Source organism: Rattus norvegicus, chromosome 2 (assembly GCF_021556685.1).
Source record: "Rattus norvegicus strain SHRSP/BbbUtx chromosome 2, alternate assembly SHRSP_T2T, whole genome shotgun sequence".
Taxonomy (NCBI): Eukaryota; Metazoa; Chordata; class Mammalia; order Rodentia; family Muridae; genus Rattus; species Rattus norvegicus.
Window position 1 is genome coordinate 150256632 of NC_141535.1, and position 12906 is coordinate 150269537.

Genomic DNA, 12906 nt, shown 5'->3' on the forward strand with positions numbered 1-12906 from the left:
GCTACCAAGGAGACTGTTATGCTAGCATGTGTCCACAGTTCTAGCATTTTTAAAACTAACTTATGAGGATTACAAGACATTATGAGAGACTCGTGAAATATACAGGGACGCATTTCTCTAAATAAAATAATAAATCCATGATAAGCAGGAGCCTTCTTGCTTGGTGTTTACAAATACAGTATAGAAGCAAGACGGTTGGTCATAAGGGGCTACACATGTAAGTCTCCTGACCTCATAGCTTCCACATTAGCATGAAGAGACAGGAAGCAACTCCTATCCCTCCACTAAAATAGGAAACTGCTGGTACTAAGTCTTGCTTGGTTTTTCTGCAGACACTAGAGAAAAGTGAGGTGATTGAATGAAGCTGTGTACATGGTTATATTGCAATTTATGGCCATAGAGGGGTTTTCTGGGACCACATCATATATAATCTCCACTGGTCATGATCATAGCCTTCTATTATTCTAGAAGGTGTGATGTTGCTGCTGACATTATCACTTTAATATTTTAAGTGCTGTTCTCATAAGTACATAAAATTATCAGACATCAATGAAATAGTCTATAACATTTTGGGGGGGTAGGGGTTGTAATTTTCTGAGAATCATTGAATTATTTTCCAGAAGATCCATTTCACAGATTGTGAGAAAATAAAAGATTCAGGTGAGAGGTCTTCTGTACATTATAAATACACCAACTGGGTACATTTTTCCTGCAACCCTGATCAGTCATGTAAGCTCCTTCAAAGAAAATAGTTAGTGACTTATTGAGGCAGGCTGAATATAAGAGAATTGACTGGCTGTCTATCAATCTGTCCATCTTTCTTGATTCTCTACACAGCTCCCTACATTCCACACTGGAAAATCTTCACACTTTATTTTAAAATATAGCTATCAACTTATCTGAAAAGTGAAAAAAAAACTGATTATTTGCCATATAAGTGGAGTTGCTGGAAGGAAGTCAACTTCATTTTGTGTTGTGAGAATAAAGGAAACAGCAATTGTTGGTTTCTTAAAGGCAGTTTATAGGGTCCCTTCTGTCGGGTTGCCATAGTAATTAAAACTATATTTAGATTCACATTCATATTATCTAAAGAAGGTTATCAAGCTTATAAGAAATGATTGTCATGATTTCCATTTTCAAAGAAGCTTATCTCTTAACAGACCATGGAATGAGAAGTTTTAGGTTCAAGGATTTCTTGGAAATTTTGATTTTTATATAGGTATATATATATATATATACATTTAGATGTTTTCAATGGTGAATGTAAATAATAGATATAACTGTCTCGTATTACTGAGACTTGTGTGTATGTATATCTTGAAGTTACATGTTACATGTTACATGATAGCGTGTATTTTGACTATAGCATGTAACATCAGAATACATGAGGAATCTTTTTTTGTAGTGCAATTAGTCTTCACATGTTTCCAATATTAAAGGATTATATACAGGAATCTTTGGAGCATGGCTTATTCTTGTGATATTCTGTCCCCAGAATTAGAGAGGGAGTCATTTATAATTCAGTTGTGTAGCCACATACTAGAACACGAGTATTCGAAGGTAAGTTTAATACCTGGGTTTACACAGCAAACACACCAGATTATATTATGTCCATCATTAAAACATTCCAAAAAAATCCTTGAATGTGGGTTGGAGATCTGTCAGGAGATAGAATGGAAAGGAAAATTGAGGAAAAAATCATTAAACACACTGTATTTTTATGGAGAATTCTCAAGAGCAAATTATCCATAAAAGGAATGAAAAAAGAAGAAAATTTATACCTCATAGATGATTGTTTGTTAAAAATACTTCTAAAAATGCCAGTATGTTTGATAGGAATACATTCTTCTGATTAATTGGAAAAATTATTGGTAGAAAGAATCGTGTTTTTGGTTACTTGTGCGATATATACTTTGTGGGTTTCCTAAAGGAGCAACTGGAAAGAGGTACGTGATTCATTTAGTACAGGGAGATGCACAAGAGAAAATGGATTTTGTAAGTCAAACAATAATTTTGATTTTATTCTAGAAAACTTGTTACATGTAATTAATAAAAATAAAAGTCTTGAAATAATTTTCTTTGTGTATTATGAGAAAAAGCAAAGCAAAATGGTTGTTACTTAACTAAATCCAGGTAAGAAATATTGAAATAGGTCACTTTCTATAAATGAAGCTCTGCCTGGATATAGAAATGGATGTGTCCTCCTTTGCTCTGGGGCTGGCAGAACTGGGTCTTACCACAATTCCAACTACCATGCAAATTAAACTAACGGAGATATTTGATTCTCTTTTTAGGAATAAGAAGAAGTTTAAAGTAAAGCATGTCATTCCATTGACTTACCTGTGGCTTGGTAATGAAGTGGACATATTCAGGACAGACAACAGCCCTGCTTCCAAGTCCATTTACCTGTATTGGCCTATGGGAAATGCTGTTGTCACCTTTTGGTAAGTACTAGATTTCGGACCGGTGATCACAAGAGGATTGTTTCAGAATTTCTGGGTTGAATTAATGGTGTGTAATTCACTTCCCAGTGAATGAGAACTCATTCTAAAATTCCCCAATTAAAAAACAACAATCAGGCTATGGCTATTGGTGACCATTGAAGAATGTGTATCTAGTAACTTCTTTCACCAAAGATTTTCATCATCACAAAATGTTTGCAAAATGAAAATCAATTTTATTGTGTGTGTATATAGGAGGATATCTCAACTTTCCCACTTCTATGATGACCCTAGATTTTCTATCCTCTTCACCATATACATTTCTACATGTAGGTACGTGATTTCTGTTCTGATTTCTGATGTTCATCAAGACTCCACAAGAGCTGTGGGGCAGGACAAAAGTGCATTGTCTTCTAAGAAAAATGTTGACAGGACAAGGTGTTACTATATCCTAGACATTCTTCTCCCCAGAATGATCTGATTTTATCTGTGTTTTAAAAGTGCACACATATATAGTTTAGTATATTATATTAAAATGTGACATATACTTTCTACACACACATTTTCTTAAAATTTGTATTAAGTTGAATGATGAAAAATTACTCATGCAATACACAAGTATTTAAATTTCCGTGTAGCAGATTATCACTGTTGTCTATAGTCAATTAAAAAGGACTAGTGGCATTAGACCATCAGAGTCAGGTATAATTTGCAGAGTTAAGGAAAATTTCAAATTTGCATTCTTAATTTTCATAAGAAGATGTGCTCATGGCATATTTATATTATCTTGAGTGCAGTTGTGGAAATCAAAGGGAGTGTGTAGCATATGCCTTCTGCTCTACACAAGCATACACTGAAATTCAAATTTCTTTTCTACATGAAAAGTTCATGCACACCCCAAATTTGAGCCCTTTTCATTCTTCTGCCCAAACTCTTAGTATCATCACACAGTTGACTCAGATAGCATAAACAAACGTTTTATGAGAATTCTAAGCTCTATGGGTTTGCTCTTTACATGGAAAAGCATTTGTCATAGACTCTGACAAAAGAGAAGATCACCTTTGGTTGTTATCTGAATATTTTCTACTCCTCTGGTAAAAATTCTAAAGATGGTGATTTAATGCTTAGTGTTTCTCCCTTATAGAATACGATAAGTATTATATTTAGGTATGGTAAAGTGTCAAATGACAGCAATTCCACTCCAAAAAGATGGGTCGTGAAGAAGTGGAGTCATTTGGAGACTACCAAATACATCTATACCATAATTAATTGCCACAAACAACATATTTTTATACATAATAACCTTAGAAATCTTACCACTTATCACAACTCTAATTTTTTCAACTTTACAGTTCCATGGAAGAGACCATTTGGTGGTACTTCTTTCTACAAAGGTATTTTACTTATGTTCGTATTTTAATTCCTTGGTGATATAGGAATGGCAGTATGTGTTTTTGTTTTGTTTAAAAAAAGTATATATATATATATATATGTATATATTTCATAGTCTGTCTCGAAATCAGCTGTTAATTAGATGATGAATGGATAATGCTTCATATTCTCCTGTCCATTGCTTATTTTATTTAATTTTGGGCAAGTTCGTCATGTATTATTTATTCTTTGTATTAGAGTAAACACTACTCTCAAGTCTTAACTTTAAGTTTCCCTAAGTAGATGTCACTCTAGTATGCATATTCAAACCATCGGCTGCTTCCTCATTTGAGGTAAAGCAGATTTCTACTATTCTGTTTGTTTCAGATACATCATTTTCAGGACTGGCTATATTATTTAGGTCAATGTACTATTATTACCTGACCATGTTGTTTCTGAAACATTTTTGAGAATTCACCAGTCAAATAATGAACTTTGCTGAACTTATTTTCTTGTATTGAAAGTTAAGATGATTCTGAAAACACCATTAATAGGGATTAGCTTGAAATAAGCTACTAATTAATTTTGCTGTACTATATGTTTTATTGCATTTGACAGATCCATTCGTGATGCGAAGAAGCAGAACAAAACAGATCTATCCCTGCAGATATCCACTGAGGACATTGCATACTGTGACACTGTATGTGAATACATATGAAAACTAATATTCCAGGTTCATGATTAGGAGAGAGACAGTTTGTAAAGTAATGGACGATGGAGACATAAGAAGTGCATTGATGGGGAGAGTGGAAGTGACGAGGGAGGGACAGGTAGAGAATGTAGGCATTAGTGTGTGGATATTGTATCTGTATTCCATGCACACATAGGACTCTCATATGTGACATGTAGATAACAACATGAAACAAAACTGATTCATGTACTAGCCGTCTGAAAACAGGAAATAATTTTGTTAAATCAGTGAAAATTGAATAAAGTAGTTTCAACAGCAAATCATTCCCATGAGGTATTATTACTACAATTAAACTGCCCCCTCCTGAGGCCTTATTGCTTATATATAGCCTTTTGTGTTTTTTCCACTATTCCTTATATATTTTAAAATATTTATGACTAGTAACCCAGTCTTGTTATGTAAGATTATCATAAAGATTTAGAGTTCCTCTCCTTACCGAATCGCTCAGTGATATTTTAGCTCCTAATCTTCATCGTGTGCTACTTCTCTATGTCCCTGACTGTGCACCCTCACACGTACACTTGAATATCAGCTACAAAAGTGTGGTTTTTATTCTCATATTCATTTGAATATCTAGTCAGGAGGGCATCTTTACACATAACTTCTGTTCACAAATTACCCTGATAAATTTAACAGTGGTGTGTGTGTGTGTGTGTGTGTGTGTGTGTGTGTGTGTGTGTGTGTGTGTGGTGTTTACGTGTGTCTGTGTTCATCTTTGTGTACAGTGTTTAGGATAAAACTCACAACTTCACACATACTATTCAGTAGTTCTATCACCGAGTTAAACTTAAGTGTCTTTTAAATAATTGTCTATTTTCTTAATGCTTAAATTATTGCCTACTTTCCAGTATTGTTTTAGTGCAGATCAAATATTTCACTATTATGCAGCAGGTAGAGCATTGAAGACATTTCCTACTGTAAAGCAGAAAAGACTGTGGCTTAGTGATCACCATCTCTGTCTTTCATAAATGCTAATGGGTATAAAATGGACCTAAAGCCAGTGTTCTAACACGTCACTGTGGATACTACACTACACTTACCAAGGTGAAAACAATGAAGCTGGTTTAGATCACCAAGCAATTTCTTCTATTTACCAGGTCTACGTTATACAAAAAAGTAATTAAATATAATATAAAATAAATTTCAATTCTGTGACATAAATCAGGGAACAAGCACTAACGTGGCTGACCATTTGTGTCCTCAGGACAGAGAAGAGCAGAACGACCCATAGGGAAATGTTCTCTTGCCTCTGCTGTTGACTTCAGCTGTGGCAAACCCTCAGCATAGGACATGAACAATATTCCTAATGTCTTTCAACACTCCTGTGACTTAGATACAATTCCTATGAAATGAACATTTTTACTAATTTTCTCCTATGACTCTATGCTTTAATATTTTATCCTACCATAATTACTGAAAACCTTTTGTGTAGTTCAGAATATTAGTAATATTTACTTTTAGCTTGCATTCCTGTTATGATATTTCCTTCTTGTCCTTCAAGAGACATGATCAAATCATCAAAACACTCTTCTACCTTTCTTCAATATCCTCCATTATTTTCTTTCTCCATGTTCTCTAGTGAGTATTTAGAAATACATAATACTTCATTTTTATATTATATGTATTATAAATATTAACATATATGCAAATTTCTTATTGGTTTTTTGATTTTCTGTTAATAGTTCAGCCTTTTCTTTTAATAGTTTGAAATTTTTTGAATTATCCATGTATTTCATTATACTTAAGATACACCTGTAAAGATCTTCTATGGATAAATTAGGAAAATGTTTTTACTATTTTCATGTTTGTATATTTCCTCCAAATTTTTCCTTTTATCTTACTCTTAATATTCAATGTACTTTCCCACACTGCTTATATTTTAAGGTATATCAATGTAGACAATTTTAAAATTATCTTTATTAGGTAATTTCATATAAGTATAGAAATGCCAAATCACCTGCACAGTATCATGATATCCTCCAATTTTTCCCCAATCGTGTTCTTATCTTCTCTTGAGTGCAATGATTATCAATGTATAAAATATTTTCTTTAGGGCTTAGTATTGTTTAGAAAAGAACTGCATTGTCCTCCTGAGTCAATGCATATGCCAAGACTGGGGGACAGTATTTTACTACATGCCTACATGACTTTAAGTAATGTGTTTTGAATTTCATACCTTGTTAATAATAGTATCACCAAATTCTTGAACATTTATTCTATTAATATGCAATTTCAATGTTTACAGTTATTATTTCTAACTGAATGTATAGTCAAATTTATTAAATTAGCTATATTTTTATTTATTTTTGAACAATTAAAACATTTTATTCCTCAGAGAAGAAACATTTGAACTATTGTAATGATATAAGAATGATATAAGAATGCCTCACATTTTTGTGGTTCATCATGAGTCAAGAATTATTTAAACATGTATTATAAAACTTCCCATTGTATTTTCATATGCACGCTTTTAAAATGTTAATTTTAAAAATATTATATTGAAAAGTTTCTTTGTCTTGAAGTCTGTTTTGTAAACAAAATCACCGTCAGGAAGAAATGTACACATCTTTTCAATCATTATTAAACATTGATATGTTTCTAATGGTCTGAAAACAAAATTTTTTACCATAATGTGAATTAAAGTCCTATACAAATAGTTACCCTATGGCATGTGTGGAATTCTTTATAATAAAACTTTTTATCTTATAATTACATGGATATTTCAGATATTCAACAGAAAAACAGAAGCTTTACTTTTCCTTAATGTGCTATGCTCACATTGTGTGTTTCTGTGTGTGGGTGTTTGTGTCTAACTGTATTTGCGTCTAACTGTGTGCATGTGTGTATATGTGTCTATGTTCCTGTGTGTATATGGTTTGAATGGATGCACATATTTCATTGAGCCATGTTGGTGTAAGAAGGAAACTTACATGTGTTTATTTCCTTCTATTATGTATGATTTCTGATCCCTGATCTACATTTTCATCCATAGATGATTAATTTTACATTATGAACAAAACCTTAAATTGGTTAATTTCATGTTACATTACAACTACAAGATCTGAGCTTTTTTTTCATATTCAAAGATGCTTTTGCATAATTGTTACCCTCTGTTTAACTACATGCAAAATGAGTTAGGGTAAGGTGTCCTTTTCATAAAATTCTACTAAGCTGACCTGTAACATTAGGGTCTTCGATGAGTCTTCAGAACCACACAAACAAACACATAAACAAACTATCACACACACACACACAAACACACACACACACACACACACACACACAAGCACATGCACATGCAGAGGCTCACACACACATACACAAACTCTCCTCATTTTCAAAGTAAGAGTTTATGCCAAGCAGTTGATTAATAAAGAATAATAAAAAAATAACATATAAAATCTCTGGGAAAGAGATGGCTTGTGAAGTGATTTCCTTCGGTCTCTGTTCAAGGTTATGGTTAGGGATAGGGAGAGAGACCTGTGCTGTGTTTCTTATTGAAGGGACTCTTTCCTAGAAACTTAAAATCCTTATCACAGATATCTGACAATATAGAAACTAACTTCATAAAAATATACTTATCTACTCACTGTCTGGTAATGTATAGATTTCCAGTACATCAGTGTTGTTTTCTCAGACTACTACACTTTGATTTCATGCTATTTCCTTCTTGCTGTCATCCTAGGTTTTTGGAGCAGATTCTAAATATGAGAGGCAGTAGAGAGCTAATAGTACAGGACCCTTCCTTATACATGGGTGTGTTAAGAAATGGAGTCTTCTCTGTAAAATATATATTTTGTATATCTAGGTCTAACATCCTAAAAGATTTCAACAAGAGTGTACAGATATAGAGTATCTGTATACCATTTTACTATTTACAACCCTGATATGAGAAGAGTGCTCACTAATTTGAATTGTTATAAAAATAATTGTGCTGCTTCTCATCCTCATTTCCCTAGAGCTGTGCACATGCAGCACATGGAAGTAGGGTCTAATGATGGAAGTCCAATTGGGAGGTAGCAAATGTCTCTTCTCTCCTTTTAAGAGCCCTCCCTGACTACCTTATGCCATAATTAAAGAAAAATCGGGATGCTTAGCACTAGCACGCATGGCATCTCAGTCACCCTTTATCTTACACAACCTGTGACAGTCATGTTTGATTTCTCAGTACCCAAGATTTCAATTTTCAGATAAATATGTTATACTGAGTGTCTTCCAGACTTATGGGAAGAAAATAAGTTACATGTTAGAGGAGTCGTTACAGAGTATAAGTTATCAACAAAGATTAGATCATAGTAAATTTGTACATGAGCTTCCACATTGTTTTAAAGCATTTTTTCTCTCTGCACATTCTATAGCCTCTATATGTAACAGCAACAAACTTCGATACAGTCAATGACATAATCAGCAAGTTACTGCCAATGATGAGAAAACATGTAAGTTACTTTCAGTCTACTTTGAGTTAAAATGGAATTTTGCTTTTGAGATTCACATATGTGGAAATGTGTATATACAGCAGAAATAAGATCACTATACATTGATATATCATATTTGACAAATGCTACCTTTTTAACCTGAAGTTATCGAAGACATAATAATAGTCCTTTGAGTGACATTTTTTTCTTGAATTCCTGTCTAGTTTTATGTGATTTAATGAACTAATAGCCTAATGATTTGGGCTATTTGTTTAGATTCACTAGATAATAAAATTTAAAATAAATTGTGATTAACTTGTCATATGCTCACACATAATTTAACGGATACCAATGTTACTGGGAAGAGTTTTCTTTCGTCTTTGCTTCTCTTTTTCTTTCTTTTTTTTAAATTAGACTATACTCTCTCATCTTGCCCATTTCTTCTTGTTTTTATCTCTCTGTATGGAGGTGTAAGCGTACATGTTCTGGTGTGTTTATTTTTAACTTTGAATAAGTCTTTAATGAATGCATCTGTTTTTCTATATTCTTTTTGCATCCATATGTGTATATATCTTTGTTTTTCTATTTTAGAGTGTGCATGAGTATCTCTGTTTAACTGTGTATGTATGAGTGTTGCGATGGGTTTGTGTGTACGTGTCTATCACTTTCTGTGAGTTTGTAAAATGAGAATCTCCATGATGCTCTGTCTCTGTCTCTATGCTCCACTCCCTCTCCCTTCCTTCCACTCTGTCTCACACTTTTTCTCTTTCTGTTTCATTATCACCTCTCTGTGTATGTTGGGGCATGGATGGGTATTTGGTGGTGTGTCTGCTGGTATGTTTTTTGTCTCCAGTATAATACTTACAATCTATATGGGGCAATGTCATTGGTTTTAAATAGGAGTCTAAAAGAAAATAAAATTAACAATTCTGGTTAGAGCCACTCCTGGGTGGTGCTCAATAATTCAACAGAAAGTTCTATTCCGATGATGGTTTCAAATGGATCCATAACACTTTTGCAGTGAATACGTTCCAGACCTTTTTGAGTATTTTGTTCACTGTTATCTAATTTATCATATCTTTCAAATGTTCCGTTGCTAAAGTCATCATAGTCACTGTGAATATATGCATCTGTGAGCACTAGGTTGTGTGCTCATGTTAAGTTGAAGTTAAATATTCCTTGCTCAGTATGCCCAGATGTGAGAAATTACATAATGATATTCGTCTTGGTTAGTGCTAATAGCTGAATGCAACTTCTTATTTTATAGGGGATCAGTAGATCAAGGCTCCATCCAGGAGGAAAGGCAAGTACCCAAAGGTTTTCTCCTGAAATCAATCCTGTTTGCTCAAACCTGTGTTCAGAAGATATATCATTAATACTGGTCTAAATAATTTCCCTGCTACAGAGCTAGATATGAAAAGTAAAGGAAATTGCTAGACTCTTCAAGTCTCCCATGTCAGCTTATTTGTGATGGTTGCTTCTTCTTGCCTTCCAGAGCATTGAAGATTATCAACTGTGGTTCTGTTCTCGCCCTGGGGAAGCTCCAAGAGTACTCCAAGGTAATAACAGGGTAATCTAAAGAGGGACTAGCTGAGTTTGGTGAATTCTCAATGTGTCCATGCTTTGTCTTATACTTAAACACTAAAACAAAATGACTTAAACAAAATGTCATTCATTTAAATCATTATTAATAACTAATATGACCTTCAGACAAAAGATAACATCTTATAAGCAACAGTCTGACAATGACAGGAATTTTTCTGTGCTTTTCTTTTTGTAAAACTGAATTTTCCTTGAAAGGCCAACAAAACAAAACTTTAGGCATCTTCTTTCTGGAGAAAACAATTAAAAAAATCATTTGGTGATCATTACAGAATATCCTCCTACCTAGAGAGATATCTCAAGGATTTCCATAACTCACATGGTAGCTCACAACTGTCTATAACTCAAGTTACATGGGATCTAATTCTCACATCTGACCTGCACACACACCAAGTGCAACATAGTAAACAGGTATTTGTGTGAGCAAAAGACTTACACACAGAAACAAGTTTAAATCTGAAATGTTATATCTTCAATTTTTTTCTATTTATTCCAAATTATATAGATTGTTTTGTAATGAATAGTATAAATGTAGCCATTTCTCTGAATCCATGTAAAGTATTCAGTTGACATCTCATAGGACAAGTAATTCTGTAACTGAATGTGAGATCATATTCTGATTTCTGGAGACAACCTGACTTAAACTCAGCTACTCCATTTATTGCCTTCTTTTATTTCAATACAAGATTATTGCCAAATAAATAATGTTAATAGAATTATCAGAAATGATTGAATAAGAATTAAAAATCTGAGATCACCAAGTGTGCATGCAAACCTAGTCTTTTCAAAGTCCTGAAAATGTGAAGTTCTAACTCGTAAAGAAGATGTTCCTTCAAGTGACATAAATTTTGGCAGATTTAAGAGCACAACCATTCTGGAAATCAGTCTGGAGTTTATTCAGAAAATTGGACATTGAACTACCTGAGGACCCAGCTATACCTCTCTTGGGCACATACCCAAAAGATGCCCCAACATACAACAAAGACACATGCTCCACTATGTTCATAGCAGCCTTATTTATAATTGCCAGAAACTGGAAACAACGCAGATGCCCTTCCACAGAGGAATATTACTCAGCTATCTAAAACAATGACTTTATGAAATTCATAGGCAAATGGAGGGAACTGGAAAATATCATCCTGAGTGAGGTAACCCAATCACACAAAAACACACATGGTATGCACTCACTGATAAGTGGCTATTAGCCCAAATGCTTGAATTACCCTAAATGCCTAGAACAAATGAAACTCAAGACAGATGATCAAAATGTGAATGGTTCACTCCTTCTTTAAAAGGGGAACAAGAATACCCTTGGCAGGAAAGAGAGAGGCAAAGATTAAAACAGAGACTGAAGGAACACCCATTCAGAGTCTGCCCCACATGTGGCCCATGCATATACAGCCATCCAATTAGACAAGATGGATGAAGCAAAGAAGTGCAGACCGACAGGAGCCGGATGTAGATCGCTCCTGAGAGACACAGCCAGAATACAGCAAATACAGAGGCGAATACCAGCAGCAAACCACTGAACTGAGAATAGGACCCCCGTTGAAGGAATCAGAGAAAGAACTGGAAGAGCTTGAAGGGGCTCGAGACCCCATATGTACAACAATGCCAAGCAACCAGAGCTTCCAGGGACTAAGCCACTACCTAAAGACTATACATGGAGTGACCCTGGACTCTGACCTCATAGGTAGCAATGAATATCCTAGTAAGAGCACCAGTGGAAGGGGAAGCTCTGGGTCCTGCTAAGACTGAACCCCCAGTGAACTAGACTGTTGGGGGGAGGGGGACAATAGGGGGAGGGTGGGGAGGGGAACACCGATAAGAAAGGGGAGGGGGGAGGGGGATGTTAGCCCGGAAACTGGGAAAGGGAATAACACTAGAAATGTATATAAGAAATACTCAAGTTAATAATAAAAATAAAATTAAATTAAATTAAATTAAAAAAAAGAATTATTTTTGTGAAGAAAATTAGTGCTCATATGTATTTTATGTACACAGTGTGAAATCTTTAAATTGCTTAATATTAAGCTTGACAAGTGAAGTAGGATTCAAATGATGTAAAAAGTTTGTTGATAATAGTACTCCAACAGGTATGTCTTCAAACTTTTAGAGCAGAATAGAACAAAAGTCCCTCTAATACATTGCACTGCTAGGTCTATATTCTGTAAAGAAAGTGGCACACTGAAATTTTTCTCGTCATTGATTTTAGAGTTCTCAGCTTACTTAATTATAGTGTCTCTGTAAGGGTTCTAGGGTTCTAGTGTGCACAGTCTACATTATCCAGAAGAAGAAGGAAGAGGACTAGGAGTAAGAGGAGAAA

At 34.3% G+C, this 12906-nt stretch overlaps 1 protein-coding gene across 2 annotated transcripts in view; it reads left to right on the top strand.

Moving 5' to 3' along the window:
• The window catches only part of LOC148006695 (uncharacterized), a 47503-nt gene that overhangs the window by 2715 nt on the left and 31882 nt on the right, over positions 1–12906 (top strand). For both annotated transcript variants that reach the window (XM_087637477.1, XM_087637481.1), the window contains exons 3-8: positions 2295–2444; positions 3794–3835; positions 4431–4512; positions 8922–8999; positions 10246–10281; positions 10474–10537. In XM_087637477.1, the coding sequence (XP_087493603.1) occupies positions 2295–2444; positions 3794–3835; positions 4431–4512; positions 8922–8999; positions 10246–10281; positions 10474–10537 (452 nt within the window). The remainder of the gene's footprint in view (positions 1–2294; positions 2445–3793; positions 3836–4430; positions 4513–8921; positions 9000–10245; positions 10282–10473; positions 10538–12906) is intronic.